The sequence below is a fragment of the Bubalus bubalis genome, chromosome 15 (genome assembly GCF_019923935.1).
Source record: "Bubalus bubalis isolate 160015118507 breed Murrah chromosome 15, NDDB_SH_1, whole genome shotgun sequence".
Classification (NCBI taxonomy): Eukaryota; Metazoa; Chordata; class Mammalia; order Artiodactyla; family Bovidae; genus Bubalus; species Bubalus bubalis.
The window spans coordinates 71,599,084-71,625,335 of NC_059171.1; the positions used below are offsets into that span (position 1 = coordinate 71,599,084).

At 43.8% G+C, this 26,252-nt stretch overlaps 1 protein-coding gene across 9 annotated transcripts in view; it reads right to left on the reverse strand.

Moving 5' to 3' along the window:
- Positions 1–26,252, reverse strand: part of ASAP1 (ArfGAP with SH3 domain, ankyrin repeat and PH domain 1) — a 339,709-nt gene that overhangs the window by 140,533 nt on the left and 172,924 nt on the right. Inside the window, exon 1 of one of the 9 annotated variants that reach the window (XM_044928839.1) lies at positions 636–704. The exons of the other annotated variants lie outside the window; for them this stretch is intronic. Coding sequence (XP_044784774.1) covers positions 636–689 — 54 coding nt within the window. The 5' untranslated portion in view covers positions 690–704. Of the gene's footprint in view, positions 1–635; positions 705–26,252 lie in introns of those variants that run through there. 9 annotated transcript variants of the gene reach the window in all.

Below are 26,252 nucleotides of genomic sequence, written 5' to 3' on the forward strand. Positions count from 1 at the left end.
AATCAGACTGCAGGGCAAAGGCTATTTCTGCCACACCCATCACTTAACTTCCCACCTTCACAACTTTGTCACAACCACATCCCACCTGTACTCGCTTTTTTTGTATTCTTTTTAAATCAATGTTTTTCTTTAGGTCCATTCCCCCCACACCTTTTTTTCCCCATTCACATCTTTTCAAAAAAATAAATGGACATTGTAAAGAGCTAGATCACTCACCATTAACAGAAGATACCCTAATGACGTAGTACCTCTAACTGCACAAAATGCTCACCTATTTACTACCTCGAATCATCTCATCTAACACCAGGGACACTGCACATCATACTTAGGAAACCATGTTTTACGACATAGTTGCAGAGAAGAGATGAAGCTTGAGTTATTTCAAAGATATGAGATTTGTACTTTAAAAAGGGAAGATAACTAACATTTTAATAAATGTGTAGTCACACAGGGGGCTGAGGTTTATACAGATTATTCCACTCAATTCTTAGAAGAACCCTCTGAGGTAACTGCTAATACTGGATTCATTTCACAGATGAGTAAATAGAGGCTTAGAAAGTGGAACTTGCCCAGGTGGCAGAGTAGGGATTTGAATCCAGGTCTTCACAGTAAACCACCCCCCCCTCATCACTAACCAGTTCTGTGTTCCAACGATATCCTTGAGGAACTGAAACTGAAAGCAGTCTCATCTTGAGCAGGGAATGTCCACCAGTTTGCAGAGGCAAATCTGAGTTAAGATAGTTAGGTTGCTGGTAAGAGTGGGAAGGGAAGACATTAATGAAAATAAGTGCAAGTAAGCACTCATTTTAAGAGATGGGATCCAAAGGGTTTATCCTTTGATGAACTGCTTTTGTGGTGAGGATATTTTAAAAAATAATTCTAATAACAGCCACCATTTATTTATTTATATACATATTGAGCATGCGTGCTAGGCTGCTTCAGTTGTGTCTGACTCTTTGCAACCCTCAGGACTGTAGCCCACCAGGCTCCTCCAACCATGGGATTTTGCAGGCAAGAATACTTGAGTGGGATGCCAAGCTGTCCTCCAGGGGATCCCAAGTATAGAACCTGAGTCTCCTGTGGCTCCTGCACTGCAGGCAGATTCTTTACCACTGAGCCACCAGGGAAGCCCTTATATCCATTATTACTGCCATCTTTTTTTCCTGATGAAAACTCCTGCTTTATTTTGGAGAAGTCAAACAGCTTGCCAGGTGTCACATATCAGGTAAGAGAAAAAGCAGCTGATGCTTTTCAAACAAGCCACCTAAAAACCCACTGCAGATGGCATGCTCATGTTTCTCCTGATTTTTTAATAACTTTAGAGAAAGAACAAAAGATCTCCTTCTGGAAGAAAATACACTATTGGCTTAGCTCTGGGGAGTGATAACCACTGAAGAATGATTCTACTCATAGAGAAATTAATGAGTGGACTTTAATGTCCACGCACAGAGTTAATGACTCCCAATAAGCAAAGGGCTGGGGAAGATTTCAGCCGTAACATTTTATGAGGCCAGTTATCTGCTTCCTTTCTGCAGGAGGGAAGTCTCAGAAATTTATGTTGGATTCTTACCAACTTGTCTATAAACTAATAGGATGTAAAGTTCACATACTTCCTTTTAAAGGTTATTAATGATATCCACAGCCACCATTACATCTAGGTGACACTTCTTTTTACACTCTCCTATTTGGCCACCGGCAAAAGGCAGCCAAGTAAAATGCACTTTTAAGAGCTCCGTGTTGAAGACAGCCAGGGAACGCTGTCCTTCAATCAAACAAGGCTCCCTCCAGAAATAACACATGTCTAAATGTGCTAGAGAGCGCCATCCCCTCGGCCACCAGATGAGCAACACTCAGCAGTGACATCTTTTAAAATGTCCTGTGTGTAAAACTAAATAAAGCGGAGAGAAAAGTGGCAGATGAATGGGCTTCACAACTGTCCTCTCTCTCAACCCATTAAAAGTATGTTAAAATACGTGCCTCGTTTCCAAGTATGTATCTGAAGGTGAACAACTAGAAAAAGTATATGTGTTTGTGAGAGAAGGAGAGAGGGAGAGGGGAGAAGGATGAATGAACCAAGGCAGGAATCCAGGAGAACAGGCTGATCTCTAATAATGCAATAACACCTTCCCCATTTAAGAATTCCGTTAAGACAGCAACTCTGCCTTCTCTGCATTACTAAAGAGCAGGGGCATTAACCTCGAAAAGTACTCTCATCTTTATATGGAGACATCTAATTTCATGTACAGTCCTAACAAATGTGGGCATCTGAACACACAGAGAAGGTAAAGACTGTTGCAAACTAGCGAGAAGCTGCTGGAGAAACCATACCACAGAAGCTAGCAACCTGAGGGTTCAGAAGGAGTCTACAAACTGGATATGAGAATGAAAAAGAATTCTTTAAGAATCAAGGGGTTATTCGGGGTAGGACATGGAGCCTTTCGTACACCTCTGGGCCGAGCCGCATCCCTGGGTCACAACAGAGTGCAAACAGATGCTCTTGAAGATGCACAGGAATCCAGCCATGCCTGTTCCCCTCCATTTAGGGCGTTTGTACCAGCTGATCTGTCTGTCTGGAACTTTCCTCCCTGAGCTCTTCAGGTGAGGGTTCTGTTTACCTAGGCCTCAGGTTAACAGCCCCTTCTGCGACCTCCCTAGCGGTCCAGTGGCTAAGACTGCATGCTGCCTATGCAGGGGACTGGGTTCCATCCCTGGTCAGGGAACTAGATGTCACATGCCCCAACTAAGACCTGGCACAGCCAAATTAAAGAAAAAAAAAAAAAAAAAAGGCTCCTTCCTCCAGGAGACCTTCTATGATCCACCTAAAGCAGCGTATCCGCTCTCCCCCACCATTCACTCTCTCACACACTTCACACTGGATACTCAACAGTGCTACACATCCCTGAAATGATACTGGTCGTGACCTGTATGGAACTTCTCTCCCTCTACCGGAAGAAGGAAAGCCCTATGGACGTGGGCCCTATGGAACCTCTTCACGGCTGAATTCCCAGTTCTGGCGTCCAGCTGAGCAGAAGCTCAGAAATGCTTATGAAACGAAGTTACAAATAATGAATCAACGAACCCCTCATCATTCTCGGCTCCCCAAACAGCAACGTACGCAATGCAAGGCTTGCCTTGAAAATGGCTGAACAGAATTTTGAATTGAGAAAACATTGCCCTCTGCAATTCTTCCCCTGATAGTTTTGAACAGCTGATGTCTAAAAGTATGTATGTGTTAAATGTGTGTGTATATATGTGTTTGTGTGTGTGTATATATGTATAAGGAATATGACCACACGGTCCTCGAGTAATGGTTTAAAACGACAGACAGAGCTTACACATTTTCAGTTAGTTTTGTATCTCAAGATAGTTATTCTGGCAACTGTTAAAAACATTTTATTGGAATACAGTACACCTACATTAAATGAGCAATGCCAATACGACTGTTAATACTCATTAAGATTTTTCTCTTTCAGAATTACTTTCTAAGTCCAGGGCACCTTCTTTTCAATATACTCAAGTGGGAAAAAATGTGTCTTATTTTAGGTAGATGTGATTTTTGAAAATAAAGCACAAGTCTTTGGTGCTAAGTCTTATGCGTATACTTACAGAGAAAGCAAACAGCGGGTAACGACTGCATAGAATTTCCTACAGACACGCCTGGGAAGACATCAATCACACCTCCCACCCTCTAGGGATGCTGAACGTTAAATAGATTAAAGTACCTGGATGTGGCACAAAGCCTTGCACGGAGCAGGTGCTCAAAAGCTGCTAGCACGGTTACTCTCACCTCTGGAGGTGCTTCCAAGACAGAAATTTCTGAAACACTTGGAGCAGCGACAGCACAGCATTTCTGAAACGAGCACTCCCACTAGCAAAGTGGTTTCTTCAATGAAAAGAATTTTTACTCAGTTGGGGGAAAAAAAAGGAATGCTTCCGTTTTATTATTTTAATAGTCTTATTCAGGGAGGTAATTTCAGAAATGCATTTCAACAGATGCATTTGTCCCATGATCACAGAAGGTAAAAGCTCTTCTTCTGTGCAACTGGCTTAAGAGGGAAATCAAAGGGAGACGATGCTGGCCCGATTTTGGTTCAAAGCCCAGATGCTTCATCCTTCACCTTGCTGAGCAACCCCACTGCCTTTCTGGGAGGAGGGAGATGCCTAATTAATTCTCATCAACTTTCTGAGAATGAAATAGTGATGGAGGCGCGCGTGCAGCCTCCTAGCCAAGTCAATACATTCGTTATCCGTCACAAGACCCCACAGCCTAGAATGCACAAGTATAAGTGTAGTGTGGACCAGGCGTGGGCCCAGAAAGTGAGCCAGCGAGACGATGAAGGGAGAGGACCATGCCATTTCCCCATGAAAGGGCTGGGGCATCTGAGCACAAAGAGAAGGCATGGGCTGTGGCAAATGAGAGACAGCCTGCTGGAGAGACCACACCGACAGAAGCCGGGAACCCGAGGGTTCAGAAAGATTATTCAAACTGCACATGAGAATGGGGAAAAAAAAAATTCTTTAAGAAGCAAGAGGCCACTTGGAGTAGGACACGGAAACTTTTGTACCCCTCTGGGCCAAGGGGCATCCCTGGGTCACAGTGGAGTGCCAACAACAGATGCTCTCAGAGATGCACAGGAATCCAGCCTCGCCCATTCCCTCCACTCAGGGCGTTTGTACCTGCTGATCTGTCTGCCTGGACCTCTCCTCCCTAAGCTCTTCAGGTGAGGGTTCATCTAGGCCTCTGGTTGACAGTCTCAGGTTAATGCAACTGAGTCTCTGTTCTGAGGATCAATCCTGGGTTTTTATGTCACTGGCTCACTTGTTCATCCATTAGCTGTGGCTGGCTCAGAGTGGTCCCTCCTCTGGGCCAGGTACTGCCTCTGCCTCTGCTTCCCCAGCTGCACGTCTCCCCCTTCTACCTGGTACAGCAGAACAACAATAAAAGCCTTCACTAGGACAGGTGGGACGCTTGGGACTGTGTTAGACAAGACACGAAGGAAGTTATTCATTAAGCAGGAATCCTCCCTATCCTGGGATTTTGGCCACACTTTCCAAATTATACTATCCTTTACCTTGAATTTTAGGGGTTTAGTACCTCTGTCTCTTCCTCTACTTGTCAACTGAACGCACTTCAATAATACTACTTGTATTTGTTTCTTTCTTTGCATAGAAGGCGCTGAGTAAGAACTTGCTCTGTTGAGTGAAAGGAAAATACACACGGAAGGAAGCAAGGATGAATCTACTGGTCCAATACTTTGGCCACCTGATGCGAAGAACTGACTCACTGGAAATGACCCTGATGCAGGGCAAGATTGACGGCAGGAGGAGAAGGGGACGAGAGAGGATGAGACGGTTGGATGGCATCACTGACTCGAAAGACATGAGTTTGAGCAAGCTCCGGGAGTTGGTGATAGACAGGGAGGCCTGGCGTGCTGCAGTCCATGGGGTCACAAAGAGCTGGACACGACCGAGTGACTGAACTGAACTGAACCAAGAGTAAAACCGAAGTCCCCATCACAGTCAGCCAGGCCCTGTGAGGTCCAGGGCCGGTGCCCTCTGACTGTTCCCACACTCTCCACTTGTGTCTAAGTCACATCCGCAGTCTTTCGGAACCCGTAAGCTTGAATCCACCCAAGAGCTTCTGCAACTACTAACATCTCTGCTGAGATCCTTTTCTCCAAACTCTTCCCCGGATGTAAAGGGGCGTGGCCTGCTTGCTCTTTTTTTTCTTGTGCATTCACCTCAAATGCTGGAAGCACAGCCCCTACTAACCTGAGGAGTGGAAGTTATGGGGGCGCTGAGAGGCACCCTGTGGTTCAGCTACACATCAGTGCAGAAAGCCAAGAGCAGCTCACATGAAAGGAAAAGGGAGAGATGTTATCATTTCTTAGTTTCAAGATTAACATGAGTTGAATGAGGCTGCTACACAAGGGGAAACGATCAACCTAAAATAAAACGTGATTTGCATAATGCATCTCAAAAAGGGAAAGCTGACAGGTCATCCCCAAAGGTTTTAAGCTCTTTGCTCTATTTTAGACTATAAAAGTGTCCTTAAGATTCAGATTCTCCTTTGTTTATACAGATTTCAATCAGAAACTTCTGTCCTCTACTCTACCTGTAGCTGAATGGCTGCACCAAAGGGAATCAGACTCACAGGCAGCAGAGAATTGCGGGTGCTGAGGACTAAGGGTTTGGACCCCACTTTACAACTCAGATATGCAGCAAAGATCAATGTATCACCTTAAAAGCAAGTTGTTGTTCAGTCACTAAGTCGTGTCCAACTCTTTGCGACCCCATGGACTGCAGCCTGCCAGGCTCCTCTGACCTCCTCTATCTCCTGGAGTTTGCTGTAACTCATGTCTGTTGAGTTGGTGATGCCATATACCTTCAGCAATACCTCCTGATTGATTCTAAGGATCTATGCCATGCAGGAAAACAGCACCAACCTATCAACTTTCCAGGCCGAAGAAAAGACACGGCATAAAACTGTGGCTCACCAAAGTCCCCTTTCCTGTGTACATATCTTGAGGAAGGAGATTATGCGAGGTCCAGAGCGGGGGCTCAATAAATATGAGTCAGCTGAATCTGCCTCTATCCTGAAAGCATCTAAAAGTAAAGGCATAGAGAACAGCACTGGAACTCACAGAATGCTTCTTTTCTCAAGCGCTATTTATCTTAAAAAGCTAAGTGTTTCATACAACCTTGCACTGTCCTAGTCAAGACTCTCTTCGCTGAACCACTAAACCGATTCTTGCACTGCTGTGGGGACCAGCAGTGTGAACGACCCCTTTAAGACCCTTAAAGCCATATAATAAGACCCTACCTGACTCGAAGCACTAAGCCCAGTCTTGCTTTGCCCCGTGAGGCTGGGTCTCTACACCTAATGGCTCAACTCCCGCTGGTCCCACACCATGCGGCACTGTTACCACGGGGGGGCCCCCAGTTCCACAGGGTCACCAACATTCCAGCATTCAAGCCCTTGTTGGTGAGTGCAGCCTTTGCCTCTGGTGTGTTATCTGGGCCCTGGAAGAAGCAGGGCCTGGCTGTGGAGCCATCGCGAAATGGATGCTGTGGTGAAGAGCTCGGAGGGCCCAGCCCTTGGTGACTTCTGCTGGCTCCGTTGGCACCTGCTCAAGCAAGTTGTCCTGAAGTGCCCCTGCCCTCCTCCCACGCTGCCACCCCAGGGAGTGTTTCCTTCTCGCCTCCTCGGCCTCTAACAGTCCTTAGAGATTTTTTCTTTTAAAGAGATTTTTTTTTTTTACAAAATTATTTATTTATTTCTGGCTGTGCGGTGTCTTTGTTGCTGTGCATGGGCTTTCTCTAGTTGCAGTGAGCGGAGGCCGTTCTCCAGGGCGGTGCACGGGCTTCTCCCTGCGGTGGCGTCTCTTGCTGGGGAGCATGGGCTCTAGGGTGCTCGGGCTTCAGTAGTTGAGGTAAGGAGGCTCCAGAGCACATGCTCAGTAGTTGTGGTGCATGGGCTTAGTTGCCGCTCGGTGTCTGGGATGTTCCCGGACCAGGGATCGAACCTGTGATCCCTGAGTGGGCAGGTGGATTCTTAACCACTGAGTCACCAGGGAAGTCTTCCTTAGAGGCTTAGATCGGCCCAGTCTCACCTTCCTTCTCCCAACACTGATGATGAGGTTGATAAAAACAATAGGAACGTGTTCTTACTTAATCCTCACAGTAAAGGATCAGGACGTCTCTGTCGCCCACATTTTACCGAGGAGACTAAAGTGCAGGATCAAGTCAGAGACGCAGTCAAGGTTTGAGCCCAGGTCTTCCCGACCTGCAAGCCCATATTCGTGAGTTTCGTGTTCTCCAAGCTGCCAGCCTGACAAACTGGGTCCAGAGGAAACTTTAAAAGACAAGATTAGCCAAGGATTCGGTAAGCAGCCCACAAGACAAACAACTTTCGAAACCTTCTCCTTCCCATGTGAGGGACGCTCTTGGGAGAAGCCAAAGAGGAATTGAGATCAACGTTTAGCTTGAGAACCTGAAGTCTCTCTTTACAGTGGGGAGGGGACAAAAGCAAAGTGGGAGGAGGTCAGCCTGCAGCTCAATAGTCACCTGGCTGTCCCCACACCCGCCGCCACTTCACATGGGCCCATCTGCTAACCAAGCACTGTGCTGGGTGTGGTGGTGATGAGTCAGCCACAGAGAAGGTTTCCTCGTGGCTTCAGGGGCACCCGGGGGACTGCAGTGCAGCCTTCGTGGACTTCACCAAGAGCCATGCTGGATACTGGGCATGACTTGCACTAAAACTGATCACTGACATGTGTGCCCCCAAGGAGGAAAACAGGTTCAAGAGCAATAACTAATCACAACAGCACATGGAGATGCACAGGCTTGTGAAAGCTTCCAGGTTCAGCTTAAAATATCAGAGACTGAAAAACATTACTAAGAGTGACTGGCAGAAAAACCCTCGAAAAGAATTGGTATGCTTATCCTTGGGGTCAGTGAGGGAATCAGGAGCTTAAGAAGAGGGACAGTTTCTCCACCTGGTACTTCTAATCTGCCTCTGGTCTGCGGAGAGGTCACTTTAGTTCCTGCTGAGCAGTGTGAGAGGGACAGAGAGGACTATCCAGAGATTGGGCATGGCAATCCACAAACACCTACCCCTCTCAACAGCCAATGTCCACACTCGACGTGGGAACACCAGGCAAAGACCAGACAGTGCTCTTCTTCAAAGAGGGAGAGAAAGGGAACAGCAAGGTGCAAACCAACGTTCCTCAGAGGAGAGATGCTGGGGTCTAGAAGCACCAAGGAGGCCAGGTGGCCGGACCACGTGGACACATGGAGGATAAAGAGATAGACGGGGGCCAGATCACACGGGGAGAAGAGGCCACAGAAAGAGTTCAGTTTTATTATGACGGCAAAGGTAAGTCAAGAGTGGGGCTGCTGGGGTTTTACAAGAAAGAAGGTGGCAATTACTCCTGAACTTTGGAAAAATGACTCCGGATGATGTGCTGGGAATGGGAGGGACAGGAGCAAGATTAGAAAGGAAAGAGCCGATCAGCTGGGTCTCACACAGACAGAACTTCTAAGTATTTCTCGTGTGGCTGGATCCACTTCCTTCTCTAGGATCACACTTCATATTTAAAGCTTCCTCCAGAAGTAGCCTTCCCCCACTGACACCCACTTAGGAACTCGCATTTAAGGCTTCCTCTTTTTCTCCTCCCCACTCCACACCCACTCACGACCTCGGTGGAGGGCATCGAGATGCCCAGTTGGACTCAGGAGACCACAAAACCCGGCCAGGCCCACCTCTGCAGCAGTCCTTAAACCCCATCCCCTTGGCGCCGGCCTGACTTCAGGACTGCACCATGTCCGGGGCAGAGGGAGTTGTTCTTCTAAACTATGAATGTGATCATGGCACTCTTGCTTTAAAACTTAGAATAATGAGCAGGCTGAGTCTTTCAATGACTTTGAAAGCCCTCTTTGCCTTACTCCAAGGGCTTCCGCAAGCTCCCTTCTGCAGCACGATGACCTGCTCTCTCCGATCTCTCACCCGACGTTCCTGGCAGTCCAGGTCCATGGTGCTCAGTTATACGTAGCACTTGTCTGGCCTCTGTTTGACTCTGGAGATTGCAACTCCACTAGCTACAGCTCTCGCCCTCAATAATACTTTTGCCTTTTCTTCTCCATCTTAACATACTACAAACATAGGCTCAACCTTTACGCTTGAGTTTTATCATCTCTTCTTTGAAAGCTGCCCCTTCCTGCTGAGAACGAATCTCTCTGCAGTGCTGTGAGAGCACTTATCACAAGGACTTCTTCCTTACATTTCCATCTCCAACAAATGGAGCTATGAATCTTTCAAGACGCTACACACATACTCATCGCCTTTCCCCACTGCAGAGCCAGCTTCCTGCCCTAGGAATGCATGGGACCCCACCCAGGATCCAGGTAGGGTTACCTGGCAGCTCACTCTGACCCCACTCTCAGACCTCTCGGGCTCCCAGCTTCCTGACCTGTAAACCTGGAAGACTGGCCACTACGTAGCTTCTCTTGGCTCTAATTTTCTGAAAACAAACCATTTTCAAGTCCTAGGGACCATATTGCTTCAACTCTCTTAGCATATTAGGTTTTGTTTTAAAGGAAAAACACCTTAATTTTTTTTTGACACCTTAATTTTTTAAAAGGGAGCGACCCTAGGAAGGACCTTACATTTAAGACCTCTATGCGATTAAAAAGACCAACCGTGGCTTTGGTCTCAGATTCTAATTCCAGTCATTTCTGTGTCACTTTTTTGTGTTCTCTGTCCTCCAAGAAATGTTTAGAAAAGTTCATTTTGAATTCTGTATTCAAAGACTCTATCGGTCATATAAAATAAACATACTTAGTGCCTGTTAAAAAAATAATTTACTTATTTATTGGCTGTGGTGGGTCTTTGTTGCTGTGGGGGCTTTCCTCTAGGTGTGGCAAGTGCGGACTTCTCTCTTGTTGGGGTGAACAGGCTTCTCCTTGTGGTGGCTTCTCTTGTGACTTTTTAAAGATGAAGGAACTGATTCAGATCAAGTGTCCAGGGCCAAAAGTCTGGGAAATGGCAAAACCAGGCTTTTCACCCTGGAAAGTCTAACCCCCAATGTCTGTGTTCTTTCTGCCACATCAGACTGCCTCTCCAGTTAAAAGACATGTTTTATTCTTCTTATCATGCTTGGGTATATCGCACACTAACCTTTCTATAGGTGGCTCAGGGGCCCAGCTTCTGAGAAGAGAAGTTCTAAGGGGAGACAAGCTCTAAGCCACTGGTGATGTCCCCAGCTCAGCCGAGTTTAGAACTCTTGTGTCCTCTCCCAAAGAAACCTCAGAGCTGCTGACTGTAGATCCGGCCATTGTTAAAGAATGGTTTTTACAAAGAAAGACTGGCCTGATTTGACAGTGGAGATCAAGAAACCCCAACTGCACGTCTGCATGAAGACGACACTGCAAATGAAGGACCACTTCTTGTGAACAAACAGTGACATGGATTCGAGTGGCATTTCCCAGACTGAGGTCCGTAGAAAACTATTTCTGAGATGCTCGAAAGTATTCTGGGGGAAAAAAAGAGGCCGCAAATTTGGAAAACACTATGTGCTAATTACCATGTGCTAATTAACTATACCTTTCTTTTGGATACCCAAGGCACACAAGAATATCAAAAGCTGGGATATTTTTTGTGTGTGGATCTTATTAGTAAACCCATTTTATTATAAAAATTCACTTCAAAATTTGAAATTATTAACAATGATAATTAAACAACAACACAAAACTGTGTGGAGAGAAGCATCTGGGGATAGAGTAGCGCTTTAATGGTTAAGTCCAGTAGAACACTGTCCTTACTAGAAAAGTAGCACACAGCGCAGTGCTTTGAGCCACACAGCCGTCTACTCACCAACACGCCACAAGTGCAGCTGATGGCCACACTGGCCCGAAACTGAGTTCAAGACACACCTTTCGGGACTTGCCAGGTCAACCCTGGAGTGGAAGACCGGGACACTTTAAGGAAAATAGTTAACTTTATAACCCAGCAACTCTCCATGAAAATAACTTAATTAAAATCAGAAATTTTTGTGCACACTTAACAGAGTATACTTATTGGGACGTCAATACAGAAAACTCCATATTAAACAAACAAACAAACAAAACTAACAAAAGTTAAGCCTCAAAAAATACACTATGTATATGAAGTAAGAGGTCTAAAAACAGACAGATGCTATTAGGGAAAAGCCAAGGAAAAAAACCCAAGATTAAAACCAGACTAAAACAGAAAACCCACGATAAAAGAACTAAGAAGGAAAAACAATCCCAACAACAAGAAGAGGAAAAACCGTTGACGTCCGCAGGACATAATTACTACATGGAATTCTTATTTTGCTGCTATTGTGATGCAGAAGACTGCGGACAAAAGACATTAACATAAGAAACTAAAAACAGTAAGCCTGTGCAAAGGACTTCAATCACACTGATAACTTAAATTCCAAGTAAAAGTGAAGGCTTTTTCTATCCTTATAAAGATGTTAAAAAAAAAAAAAAAGAAACAATAATAGAAACAATGAAAGGATAGGCTTCAGAGAAACAGTCCCAGTTGATAACCAGGAAAAAGTGTATTATTCCAAGTCACAAAACTGCTCTTACACTTGACATAGCAACTCCATTCCTAACAATTCCTATCAAAACGACCACCATCCCCTCAAGAACAAATGAAAAGAAGATAGTATAAAACTCATCACCAGGTTTAGAAACTAGAAATAACCTAAGTTGAACAACTGGGAAACGACAAAGTAAAATATGAAACAAAGAGAAGGGCTTATATGGTCACTGAAAAGTATGTCTGTAACAATTAGAAAGAATAAAGGATAAGGTCTACCATTTATTGATGTCTATCGTGTGAGATGTGTAATTCCATTATTTACAATGTAAAATTGCAGATATTATAAAGAAGTGAATTATCTAGAAATATAAAGTTTACAAAGGTTCATAGAGACGTTTAAAAGCTGTTGTTACCTTGGACTACTATGATTAGGAGCTTTCTTTTAAAATAACTTTAGTTGTGCAGTATCATAAGGCTGATGTAGTACTTCAAATTCTTCTAAGCCTTTTAACAGTCTTATAATACATTCAATGTCTGCTTTTCCGTCAGCAATTGCAAGAGATCCAACAAGATGCTAACTTTCATCGAAAACGAGGGAGAAATAGTACACACTCTCAGTAATTTCCTTGTTGCCTTGAAAACTGTACATTTAAAAAATTAGTAGAATATTGTGTTTCAAGAGCTCCTGTCTGGGGCCGAAAAGAAAACTGTAATCATAGCAATTACCTTGTGAACCTCTAATTTCTGTTGTAGTTCTAAAGTTCGGAGGAGCATACCCACCCACAAGCACCATGGCTCTTTCATCTTGAAGCAATTTCAGCTCCATTCTTAGGAAAATAATAATTATAGGTACAACAAGGTATTTAAAGACCAAAAAAAAAAAAAAAAGTCATGAAAACACTATTTTCCATGTTATAACATAATGAGAGTTCATTAAAAGAATTAAAACTTAGACTGCAAAGGAGTTTCCTGAGTCATGTCTTTTCAGGATCCTGAGAATTTATCAGGAACCTACCTCATAAAAGAACACGAGTTTTCACTGGTGAACAGATTAAGAACCACGGAGTTACATAGCCTTTTAAATTCCTACCAGTTCTGAGGTTCTATAATGACCTACTAAACCATGGGCTTGGGTCTTGATCCAATGATTCAAGACACGCTGGTGCTGATTTAGTCATTTAGTCTTTGTTGTTGTTCAGTCGCTCAGTCGTGTCTGACTCTTTGCAACCCCATGGACTGCAGCACCCCAGGATTCCCTGTCCTTCACTATCTCCCAGAGCTTGCTCAAACTCATGTCCATTGAGTCGGTGATGCCATCCAACCATCTCAGCCTCTGTTGTCCCCTTCTCCTCCTGCCTTCAATCCTTCCCAGCATCAGGGTCTTTTAGGCTTAATCACATAACTTTATTTAAAGTGGAGACTGCCGACTAGGTGCTGGGAAACACGGTGGTTAAGAGGACAGGATTTCAAGCCATATGGCCTGGAGTCAAATTCTAGCTCCATGACTTACTGACTATATGATCCAGGCCAGTTACTCAATCCAGGTGTGCCTCAGTTTCCCCACCGGTGATCCACCTTGCAGAGTTACGTGGATTGAGTAACCATGTAGATGAAGTGTTCAGAATGGTGCTTGGAGCAGAAGCAATATCAACAAATGTTAGCTAGAATTTGCAAGTGTGGATACTTGGGTTTATTTTTTCTAAGGTTCCTAAGAGTTATGCAGTTAGCAAGAGTAATTTTTACACTGTTGGTGGTGCTACTACAGAAACTTCCCTGGTGGCTTCCCTGGTGGTGCAGTGGTAACGAATCTTCCTGTCGATGCAGGAGATACGGTTACAATCCCTGATCCGGGAAGATCCCACATGCCAAGGATCGACTAAGCTCGTGTGCCACACTACTGAGCCTGTGCTCTAGAGCCAGGGAGCGGCAACAGGAGAAACCACCGCAATAAGAAACCCATGTTCTGCAACTAGAGCAAGCCCCTGCTTGCTGCCACTTGAAAAAAGCCCGAGCAGCAACGAAGATCCAGCACAGCCAAAAATAAATTTTATTAAAAAAAAGGAAAAGGAGGAAAAGAAAAGGGAGAGGCTGCTGTAAAACCTTCCACTCAGGCCATTGCTTTAGATAGGTGACCTCCCTACAATACACACAGGAGTGTCCACTTTGGTATGGGGGGAAAAACAGAACTCTTGTACTATTTTATGTTAGATAATTATACAGTATTAGTACAAAAGAGTATGTATAGATGTATATACACATACATGCATAGGGCATGCACGCATTAAAAGGTTTTACAAATGAGATGCGCAGAAGTTTGGAACCCCCTGCTCTGTTAATGGACATGAAGATTTTACTTCTCTTAAGTAGGAACCGTGTGGCCCAGGGCTGTCTGCTGTCTGCACATGGAGAGAAGACAGCACTGTTCAATGCTTAAAAGGACGTTGCCAGAAATGCCAATGGGTTTCTCACAAGTAGGGTCAACCAATCTAATAACTTAGCTTAGAAATTGGAGGGGCAGCAATGGGTACTAGTTTGATTTCAAAATAAAAGAATACCCTTTTATCTAGTTTCTTGTCACTTTTACTATCTTGCATCTGATTTCTCCAGCTGCCCAAATATTATCACAATCTTTCCTAAGGGAATGAATAAAGGCTCAGGGAGAGCCTAGATAGACTAGGGGAATTTTTCTAAACTCACCTGGGTAATAAAAGGAGTCTTAAAACTCAAGTCTCCCAAATCAGAATACAGTGTTAAAAAATGATTCTGTTCACAAGTGTTCTGTATATTTACAAGTGCGTTAAAGTGGATGCTTCTTCCTGGTCTTCTGCTTCCTACCACAAGGCACTCAGGAAAAAGGTTTAGTGGCCAAAAAAAAAAAAAAAAAAAAATATCAGAAAAATCTGCTTTTATTTTTAATGTAATACTGAGTAAATTGGAAATACAAATTCAAAACTTTAATTGTGCAACTGTAAAACACTATTTTCTTTTTTCTTTTTTTTTATTCCAGAATCTGTGTTTTTATTTATTTTTTTTTAAATTTTATTTTTAAACTATTTTCTTTTTTTCTTGACTTGCGATCATTATTCATGTTTTATGATTTCTATGTAACTAATCGACATTCCATACAACCTGTATTCTGCTTTTTTCACTTAATACTATACTGCAAATACTGCTTTTTCCTGCACGAGCACAGCCATTACTACTTCGGCATTCCATCACTCTCACATATCATCTACATATCGCATATCATCTACACAGTGCTCTTGCTGAAAGCCAACTTAATGGCTGGCTTTCTTTTTCACTTTTTGTAAATAAAGGTATTTAAGACTCAACGTTCCAGCATGGCTGTCAAATAATCAAGTTGTTTTTAATAAGGATAATTTTAAGTTGTGTATGTTTTAAACATGCTCATGAAGTACTAGCAGGCACTAATGATATCTTTTAGTATCTGAATAATTCTCATGCCCCCAAGGCACAACACTCAAAAAAGGTCTTTAAGTTTCTGACTTCTAAAAAGCTGTCACATACCAGAAATGTCATAAAGATCTAACTAATCCTCTTGCAAATTACAAATGAGTGCAATTTAGGATAGTGGTTAACTCAAAAAGCACAGGCCTCTTAAAAGGGGGCAGTGGCTAATGTGGAATGTTCCCCATTCTAACCACCCCTCCCGCCAAATAACTGTTTAAGTCACCCTTTCAAATAAAGCTCCCTCCGAATGGCCAGTTCGGATGGAAGTCTTATTATAAGGAGAATGTGCACAGATCCCAGGACCCTCTGATTCAATATTCCTTGAGGAAAACAGGGCTGAGGAAACATAATTTGCTCTGAACTATAAACAAATATCATGCTCCACTGGCAGCTGTTTCCATAAAGGTAAATCTTTCTGTTTACGGGAGTTGAAGTTTTCTATAAATCAAACCTTTGCTATTAAACCTTATTCCCTCAAAGATGTACACATTAACATTTCAGAGACGCTTTCCTCAACAGGCCTCCAGTCTTGTTGTTACTTTTATCGAAGAGTCCTTTTGTAATGGAAATGACACCCTCCCACACTCACAACCAGCTTATCTGAAATGAAGAAGCATCTATGGAACATTTGGAAAACAACTTCAATCTCCAGGCTATGAATGCATTAGTTTGACAAACATCTGGTGGGAACAATATCCCGGAGTCGGGGAATACAGAGACGGTCCCTGACCTCAGGGATCGTGAAGGATTACTCCAATCATGTTTATTAGGTAGCTGGATGTAAAATGTTTTGAACCATGAATGCTTCCCTATAATATAACATTTGGGGATAAGTACGCCACCGCAAAAATGTATTTACCCAGAAGCGAAGTATGTAGTAAATTTTAGAAAATGTTTAAGGAAAAAATATAGCTTGAAGCCAGGAATGAAAAAAAACATTCACTCTCCTTGATAAATACATATCAAAGCTTTTATTAAATCACATTTTGTGGACTGAGTTATCTTGTAAAGGGAGAGGACAAATTTCCCTTGAATGATTCTTTAATATGCTGCTAGGAATAAACTTAAAGGGATACTAATGATTTAAGAAGTGGTTTCCATTTCAAATACCAACACTAAAAAAAAAAAAAACAAAAAAACACTCACACACACAAGAAACTGGAGTGCTAAGGCTCTAAGAAAGCATCAGCTTATCAGTAATTTCATAAAAACGAAGATGTTTTCCAAATGTCTGTGCTGATTGTTCAGGAAAGCAACATGTTCAAAGGCCACTTCTTGGGGAGCCTGAGTGATCCCAGGGCAGTAACTATAATGGGCCCCCTCAAGAAAAGCCCCCCATCCCTTTTAAATACATTCTGGCTTTGATCGTGACCCTTAGTACAGCTCAGAGTAGCGTTTTACTCTCTAGGTGCTCTAGAGACCCTCCAAATGACTTCACTTCTCGAAACCGAGCAAACAGTGTCCTTCTGATCCAACAATGAGGCGCGCCATCAACTCACAACTGGTCCAGCCCAGGCCCCCTCACACCACAACACTGACGAACAGCTCAGCTGGCATCTCACACAGCCCAGCTTTGGGGGAATGGCACTTCAGGATGAATATTTATTTCATTCCATGAGCTTTTGTTTGACGGGTAGAAGTGTGGAGAAACGCATGGTTTTAGAGCTTTCACATAGTTAGAATATGCTTAAATCAGAGAACTACTCACTTAGATCAGCATTTCCCAAAAGTCATGCCTGACTAGTCCAATCAATGCTTTGAGAAAGGGAGAGACTGGTTCAAAACTGGGAAAGGAGTATGTCAAGGCTACATATTGCCATCCTGCTTACTTAACTTGTATGCAGAATACATCATGCAAAATGCCGGGCTGGATGAATCACAAGCTGGAATCAAGACTGCTGGGAGAAGTATGAAAAACCTCTGATGATACCACTCTAATTGCAGAAAGTGAAGAGGAACTAAAGCGCCTCTTGATGAGGGTGAAAGAGGAGAGTGATAAAGCCAGCTTGAAGCTCAATGTTCAAAAAACTAACATCATGGCATCCAGCCCCATCATTTCATGGCAAGTAGATGGAAACAATGGAAACAGTGACAGATGTTATTTTTTTAGAATCCAAAATCACTGCAGACAGTGACTGCAGCCATGAAATTAAAAGACACTTGCTCCTTGGAAGGACAGCTATGACAAACCTAGACAGTACATTAAAAAGCAAAGACATCACTTTGCTGAGAAAAGGTCTATCGAAATTATGGGTTTTTTTCCAGTAGTCATGTGCAGATGTCAGAATTGGACCATAAGGATGGCTGAGTGTCAAAGAATTGATGCTTTCGAACTGTGGTGTTGGAGAAGACTCTTGAGAGTCCCTTGGACTGCAAGGAGCTCAAACCAATCAATCCTAATGGAAATCAACCCTGAATATTTATTGGAAGGACTGATGCTGAAGCTCCAATACTTTGGCCACCTGATGCAAAGAGCCGACTCACTGGAAAAAGACCCTGATGCTGGGGAAGATTTGCAGGCAAAAGGAGAAGGGGGAGGCAGGGGATGAGATGGTTAGGTAGTATCACCAATGCGATGGACATGAATTTGAGCAAACTCCGAGAGATAGTGGAGGACAGAGGAGCCTGATGGGCTATATTCATGGGGTCACAGAGTTGGGCATGACTTCAAGACACAACAACAACAACAGCCAGCAGGTCTGGGAAATGCTCCACACTATACCTTCTTTTGAAGATCCACAGAGCGTGGATCTATTAAATGTTCATGAGGTTCCTGTTTCTTTAACTTTGGTTAATACAGTATTCCCCAAACTCATTGGCCTCACAAAAACACACTTCCTGCCTCTATCCTTTCAGAACTACTTCTCCACATGATACACTTTGGGCTACACACTCTTGGACCATAATATTTCAAGAAAAAAAAAATCTGTTCTAATTTATATCAGAGAAAACAAATAGGTAGCTCAGAGTCTAAATTCAACTTGCAAAATATCATTCGTAAACTTTTGAATATAGCTTCCACACATTTTTAAAAGTTCAGTCACTCAGTCATGTCCGACTCTTTGTGACCCCACAGACTGTAGCACGCCAGGCTTCCCTGTCCATCACTAACTCCTGGAGCTTACTCAAACTCATGTACATCAAGCCGGTGATGCCATAGAATCGGTTTTAAAACCTGGGAGATTTAAGATAAAAATTCCGAAGTCCAACCTTCCCTATAAAATGCCTTGGTGGAGCTGAAGGCACCTTTCCCCAGGAATGCCCATCAGGAGGAGGGCCAGTCTATGGTCTCCAGCTGCCACTGAATCACCGGGTCTGTGCCAGTCACACAGGCCTGGCCCTGGTTTCACAAGGGGTCCTATGAATCCTACCTGTGTTCTGGGCAACGGCTCCATGATGAAGGCATCAGAGCATGCTTAGGGTACAGGAAGAGAAGGTCACTGCTGACGTGCCCATCCCGCCAGTCCACCTCCCTTACGAAGGTTTGCCGAGGACGATGCCTGTTTATACCCACTGCCTTGGCATAACAAGTAACAGAGCCACCCTCACCCTCGTCTCATTCTGGATACGGTACACAGCCACCGGAGCTGTGAAGTCCTCCCAGACACTCACCTCCACCTCCTCAAGTCCCATGGATGCATTTTACCACTTGAGTCTTCCCTTCAGTACTTCCCAATTGCTTCACATGAGCCTTACAGAAATCAGACAGACATCAGAGCCCAGGTGAGTTGGGTCTGATTCCAAGGCTCTGCCGCTGAATGGCTTTGTTGCGTATAGACAAGTCCTCTAATGCCTCTCGATTCAGACCTGCATCACCCTATTTCAGAGTTCACGGGAAGATCAGGGATGCAGCAAGTGCCTGATAAACAGCAGGGGTTCAATAACTAGTACTTTTAGTTCTGAGAATATAACTCCCTGGAATTATGTCATTCGAATCCAATGGTTTTGGGTTCTCATGGTAGATACTATACATAATATATGATTGCTGACTGATCTGATTTCTTCCTCAAAAAAAAAAAAAAAAAAAAAAAGGCATCAAGAACTGCCATTGTGTCAATTCTCATGTTTCTTTAATTTTGCCAATTTGGGGTTAACTGATATGGGAACATTTTCCTTATTTGTCCCCATCAATTTCAAAAATAAATTCCAGAAGGGCATCTGTCCATTTACTTATGGAAAATTTTTTTAAAAAAATGTTTTGAATGCTAGGAGGAAGAAGAAGAAGAAAGAAAAAAAATTCTCCCCACAGAGTACGGTTCACAAAATTCATGTCCTGAGTTGATTTAAGAACTAACAATCTGCCTGTAATTTAGAGAAATGAAGTGATGACTCATGCACTAAGATGAACTGGCTTTTTTTTTTTTTCTCCTCTATGCCTTGGGATTACTAAATATCAGAGAACTTTCCCTGGGGATTTTCCCCCAAGTCTTTATTTGTTCCCAAAGAGCTTCAAACATTCTCCTGTTTTCCACTCCTTTTAAATTTGTCTCCTTTCAATCCAGCTAATAACTGAAGCCATTTCTCATGCGTTCTCACCATGGAAAGAAAATCTCACAGTGGACGCTTCAATGTTTAAAATTCACTTTCAACCCTTGCCAGACCTCTTTTGTGAAACAACACGGGGACTGCCCTGGATGCAAGGCCTCCCCTGCCCTCTGGACTTTTCTCTCCGAGTCTGACACTAATATTCAAGAAGTAGATGGGGCAAAGCAAAACGAAAGAGAGCAGGGCTCAGATCCAGAAAGGGCCTCTTTTGGGCTGGCTATGACTATACAAAAATTTTCAAGCAAAATTAGCATAAATTAGAAGTGCTGTTTTTAAAGTCGAACCTAACAAACCATTGTTATCTTGTCATGCCCGCTTGCTAATTAGCGATGCCACATTGTCTCACATCACATTTAGTTTCTTACAATGGACAGACACAGGGAGGCGGGGTGGGATGTATCTGCATTACCACGTCTTCTCCTGAGAAACATATGATGGAAGGCTGGATTAGAGCGGAGCGCAGCAGACCTCACGCAGGGCAAGAGTTCCAAGACAAGCGAATTGTATGTATTCGGCTACTTCTTGGGTGAGGCTTAAGAAATATTAAGGCTTTCAAATTAATTGCATTTATCTCTTAGCCATCGGCTCTACTATAAAAAACACCTTAACTAGTGATTCTGCTCTTCTCAAAACATTTTTGGGATAATGAATAATGGATATGTTACAATTCCCTTTTTTTTGAAAGGGAAGAAAAAAGGCCAACCAACATTGTTCATTTATATGTTGTCCAGTTATAGGAAAAAACCCAAGAATTCATATTTTCCTTTTCAGTCAGTAGGTGTTCCAGATGTTTCTTGTTATTTCTGTGACACTAAAAGGTCTTTACACTCAAGTGTAATGATGACTTAATTACATCAGTAAAATCGGCGAGTGTGTGCCCTCTGCCACAGGAACAGATCCCATAGTAACAGTCTCTTCCTGCCAATTCATTGACCACTCTTTGTTCCAAATGGGCTGTCCCTCTCGCTAGGCTACTAGGGCAGGGGCGCTGGGGGAGCAGGCGTTAGTCTGCTTCCTGTGCATTCTCGGCAGTTCATCTCGGTGTGTTAGTCACTCTTTGCGATCCCATGGACTGTAGCCCGCCAGACTCCTCTATCCAAGGAATTCTCCAGGCAAGAATACTGGAGACAGCCGCCAATTCCTTCTCCAGGGATCTTTGTGACCCAGGGATGGAACCGGTTCTCCTGCATTGCAGGTGGATTCTTTACCATCTGAATCCTAAGGGAGGATTCAGGGCCTGGGGAGGCCCTGAGGTTCAGCTAAACTCTGTGCTAGAAATGTTTCCGCCATTTTTCTCTATTTCTAACAGTCAAAAAAGCTCACCCCATTTCACAGAACTGTAGAGCTGGGACTTAAGAGATTACGTATTTTCTGTACTGCCAAAGTTTTATTTTTTAAATTGAAGGATAGTTAATTTACAATGTTGTGTTAGTTACAAGAGTATAGCAAAGTGATTCAGCTATACATGTATATGTACATATATTCTTTTTTCAGATGCTTTTCCATAATAGGTTATTATATGATAGGGAGTATAATTCCCTGTGCTATTCAGTAGGTTCTGGTTGTTCACCTATTTTATCTAGAGTAGTGTGTATATGTTTGTCCCAAACTCTTAATTTATCCCCAAACCCACTCTAGTATTTTTGCCTGGAGAATCCCATGCACAGAGGAGCCGGTGGGCTACAGTCCATGGGGTTGCAAAGAGTCGAGTCGGACAAGATGGAGCAACTAAGCACAGCACCACCACATTTTATTTTAAAACAAAGGCAAACCCTGTAATCCTGAGACGTTAAATGGCTTGCCCAAGTTCACAGAGGACAGTTTAGTACCAGGAATAAGCCCACGTCTGTCTCCTACTCCTGTGGCTTTTCCCTCTACCAAGATGCAACTGGAGGTCCAGACTGGCCCTAGGATGGCACTCGTGGTCCTCAGCTGGGAAACCTGGTGGGTGTGAGAGGAGTCACTGGGATGACCCCATGGTTGTAGGAAACATGGGCCAAATAGGCCTCTGAGGGGTTCCCCTGGGTCTCTGTGTGCTAAACCCAGCTGTCTCCTCCAGCCAGTGGACTGGACCATAAGTAGAGGTATGCCAGGGCAACCCCCCCCACCCCAAACTGGATGAACACGGAGTCTCTCTCCAAGGCACTGAAGATTTGTTGGGGGGGGAAAGACTTGTACATTAAGACAAACTATATCATGGAGCACGAAGGCAAATTTGCTTTTTCCCCGTCAAGATAAAACACAGCACTTCCAGGAAATGTCCAGATCTTGCAGGGTCTCCCACTCCTCAAGGAACCTCAGCAGAAACATACTCCACAATGACTCAATTACATGCATTCAGAAAGTGTAGGAGTAGCAGAGGAATTACTAGTTAGAAGTATCAGAGCGTCATGACTTCCCTGGCGGTCCAGTGGGTACCACTCTGTGCTTCCACTGCATGGGGCACAGGTTTGCTTGCTGGTCAGGGAACTAAGATGCCATACACCACATGGCATGCCCCCCCACCCCCCCAAAAGAAGTGTGCATGCTTCTACCCTCATCAACCCACTGTGAGGAGGCCAGGCCATGGAAACCAAGGAAGATATTAAAGAATCTACTAATCCTTCAGATCCTGCATCCTTGCTTATTCCAAGATCTCAGCAGCTCACAACAGAGTCTGGCATTTATAAAATCTGTGTGTGTGTGTATAGGCATAAGTGTGCTCATGACATCACAGCCCATAAATGTAAGGCAACCACTTTATCTGGTGCTCGAATGAATGGAGTATACTGAAAGGAAAATGTGTGACTGTCGATGTGCTGGCCATAAACAGAATCTTCCTAAGAAATTCTCAAGGGTATTCCTCCCTTTATGCCTCTTTCTCCTAGATAATGATAAACCAGCATAAAATTCAACCCTTCTTCCAGGAGGTGAGCTTGAGAAGGACCAGGAGAAAGGGGTGTAGATGGGCGAGATGCCTGAGAAATCCTGGGACAGGGTTCTATGCCAGCAGTGGGGGCTGGAGTAGGTTTGGAGGATCCTGGATTGTGTGGAATCCTTAACTGATTGTGTGGGAAAAAACTGCCAAGAAAACCTATACTTTGGTCTGAATCAGAGGCTGGTAAGTCCTCAGGCAGAAGTACCTAAGGTGCCCATATATTATAGTTGATGTGGAGTAAGACTCTCTGATACACAATAAAACCTCAAAGGTTCATGTAAATAGTGTTATGTGGAGGTGGCCAGGGGACCTCGGGTGGGGAGATGCTGGAGTAGGCATGATTATAGTCAGGGCATCGCCTTCTCTTCCCCTTTCATATTTTTCCGTTCTTAGTTCCAGGACTACTCATAGTTGACTCCCAGCAACTATCATAATTCTTACTATTGTGTGCATACAGCAAACAACTGCGGAATGAATAAATAAATATGGTTACCAGGCATAACAGGAAAAGACAAATGCATCTGACAGTTACTGCAAAAACATAAAAAGACTGTATACTCCAAAAATAAAAGTAACTGTTAGATATGAACAATATAAACTTTGCATACTTTTTCATTAACTAACAATCACCATGTGATTAAAACAAAATGCGTGTCATAGACTGTCATGTTCCCAGTGTTGCTTTAAAAGAAAAAAAGTCCATGTAGGATCATAGATAGGGTACAGAAGGTTTATTCACTGTCCACTTCACTAAACACTTGGGATGAAAATTAATACTTTATTAAATATGAAGAAAGTAGTCTTTGAATGTGAGTTGGAATTCTGAGCTTCTTAAATCCTTTCAACAGATATTTAGACTGTACGAACGCCTCTTTTCCCATGATCCTTGTTGAGATAAAGACAATCACAAAATTTGAAAATATTTATACAAAAGGCTCCATTGCAATTCCCCCAAATGGCTCTAGGAGAACAGACCTCAAAATACAAGTCTATCTTCAGATGTATTATTAAATACTTCACATTTTTAACTTCTGCAGAATGATAAACAGAGAGGCCTGTTCCATGACCCAAAAAGCCAGGATTTCCTTGAATGACACGTTAATGAAAAATGCAAGCCAGTGGGAGTCTTGACTCATTGTACAGAGTCTGTTACATTCCAACCAAAGGCCTGTCTTGTGTCAAGAGGGAAGAAATAGCTCCTGAAACCAAAAGTTATCGTTAACCTTTGCCTTGAGAATATTTCCGTTTTTGTGTAATACGGAAACACAGAAAATGATTCTCAAAAATACTTAACACGTTTATTAACATGACACTGACTTGGTATATAGTGTCTGATTACATGTGGTGATCACAACTACCTTCAAAGAGCCCCAACTCAAAGATCAGGAAAGACGCAGCCAGGTTCCATGGCAAGGGACCACACTTTTCTTCTAGCCAGCACTGACTAGGCCAGGGAAGGTAGCTTGACCAAGGGCTTCCCAGGAACTGATGATGTGGCTGGAGAGAAGACAGAGGAGCTGGACTAGTCAGAGCTGACCCCCTAAGGAACTTGCAAAAGGGAAAAGGTGACAGAGAAGTCACGATGGACCGGGCACAGGTATCTTAATGAAGAAACACAGACTCCAACTAAGCAGCAGGTAAGAGATACAAAGACACAAAAAACAGGAGCAAGTCCAGACCAGGAGAAGGAAAACACAGACGCAATAAAGGAGACATCACAGAGAGATCAAGAGGTGGTCTGGAACTAACGCTGCCCCCCATCACTACTTCTGAGTAAGTTTAAATGAGCCTCTGCTCTTTCGAGAGCCCAACGGAAATGAAGCTCTCTGTTCTTTCTCTCAAAACAACCCCACCAAGTGAGGAGTATTAACCTCTGTAGGCCACGAAGTTGTTAAACTGCAAGATCAGAGAATCAAGTTCAGCAGTGTTTTGCTCCAGATCCTTGAGTGTATTCCCCAAGCTCTAGGCATCCTGGAAGAATAATTACCCATTTTGAGTGCTAGGAACCAGGCACATAGAGACACTAGGTAAAAATCATCAATCTTTTTTTTTTTTTTTAAACAGCCTAGGAAAACAGGCATTCGTCACGATCTCACAGGTGAGGAAGCTGAGGGTCAGAGAGGCCAAGCACCTTGTTTGCAGTCACACAGGCCAGAAACAGCAGTCCCGTGATCCCACTCGTGTTGCAGACACTGACAACTGGGAGATTCTGGGCCTTGTTAAAAGTGATGAGAAGAGGAAAACCAGCCCAGACTGCAAAAAGCAGAGGGCTCTTAGTCATGACGTGACAGGTGTAGAGGTGAACAGATGGACAAACATGCTCAAGGGCTTCCCCAGCCGTGGGGAGAGGAGACGATGAGACAGGAGGGTGACCGGGCTGGGCTGAACCTCAAGGCAAATCGAATCAGGGATGCTAGCCAAGCTGCATGATTAAATGACAGAAGCTCTTACTAAACAGTGAGAGCAAACTGCTGATGCTTCATCTCATTGGCTGGCTCCTTCTACCTTTCACCTGGCAGAAGACGCTGCAGGGTCTACCAAACTTGTGATCGCCAGCGCCCCGCCAGGGAGACAGAATTCTCCAGCCAGCCAGGCCTTCTCAGCTCCTCAGTGGGCAAAGCAAGGCTGCCTGGGGCCCTCTGCACTGGCTGGTGAAGGACCAGCAAGACGTGGTGAAATGGGCAGAAAACCCCCTTTGATCTCCCTGCCTTTGCAGTGGCTCCCTATTCTTTTTTTGGCCAGGGCACGTGGGATTTTAGTTCCCCGACCAGGGATCAAACCTGTGCCCCCTGCGTAGGAGCATGAAGTCCAAACCCCTGGATTGCCAGGGAAGTCCCCAGTGTCTCTCTTTGCAGAGCAGGCAAACAATGGTTACCTAAACCACTTTAAAAAAGAACTATAATAACTGTATTCCTGAATTGCTATCCAGCTATTCATGCACACCAGTATTTCCTTTCACGTAGGAACTGATTAAGCACTTAGTATGTGCTAAGCCATGTGCTTGGGCCTCCATGTGAGTACAAACGAGAGGGAAAATCCCTGTTGTTTGTCTGAAGCTTATGTAGTACTATGCACCAACTAGACTTTGACAGAAATTCATACGAAAGGAAATATTCTATTGAAAATTTTTTTTTTTTTTTTTTAAAGAGAGAAAGGGTAGAAACACGCCGGGCGGTGACAATGCCGGAGCAGCAGGAGTGAGCCGTAAGCAGCATGAGGTGGTCCCCGTGCTCAAAGGGCTCTGGA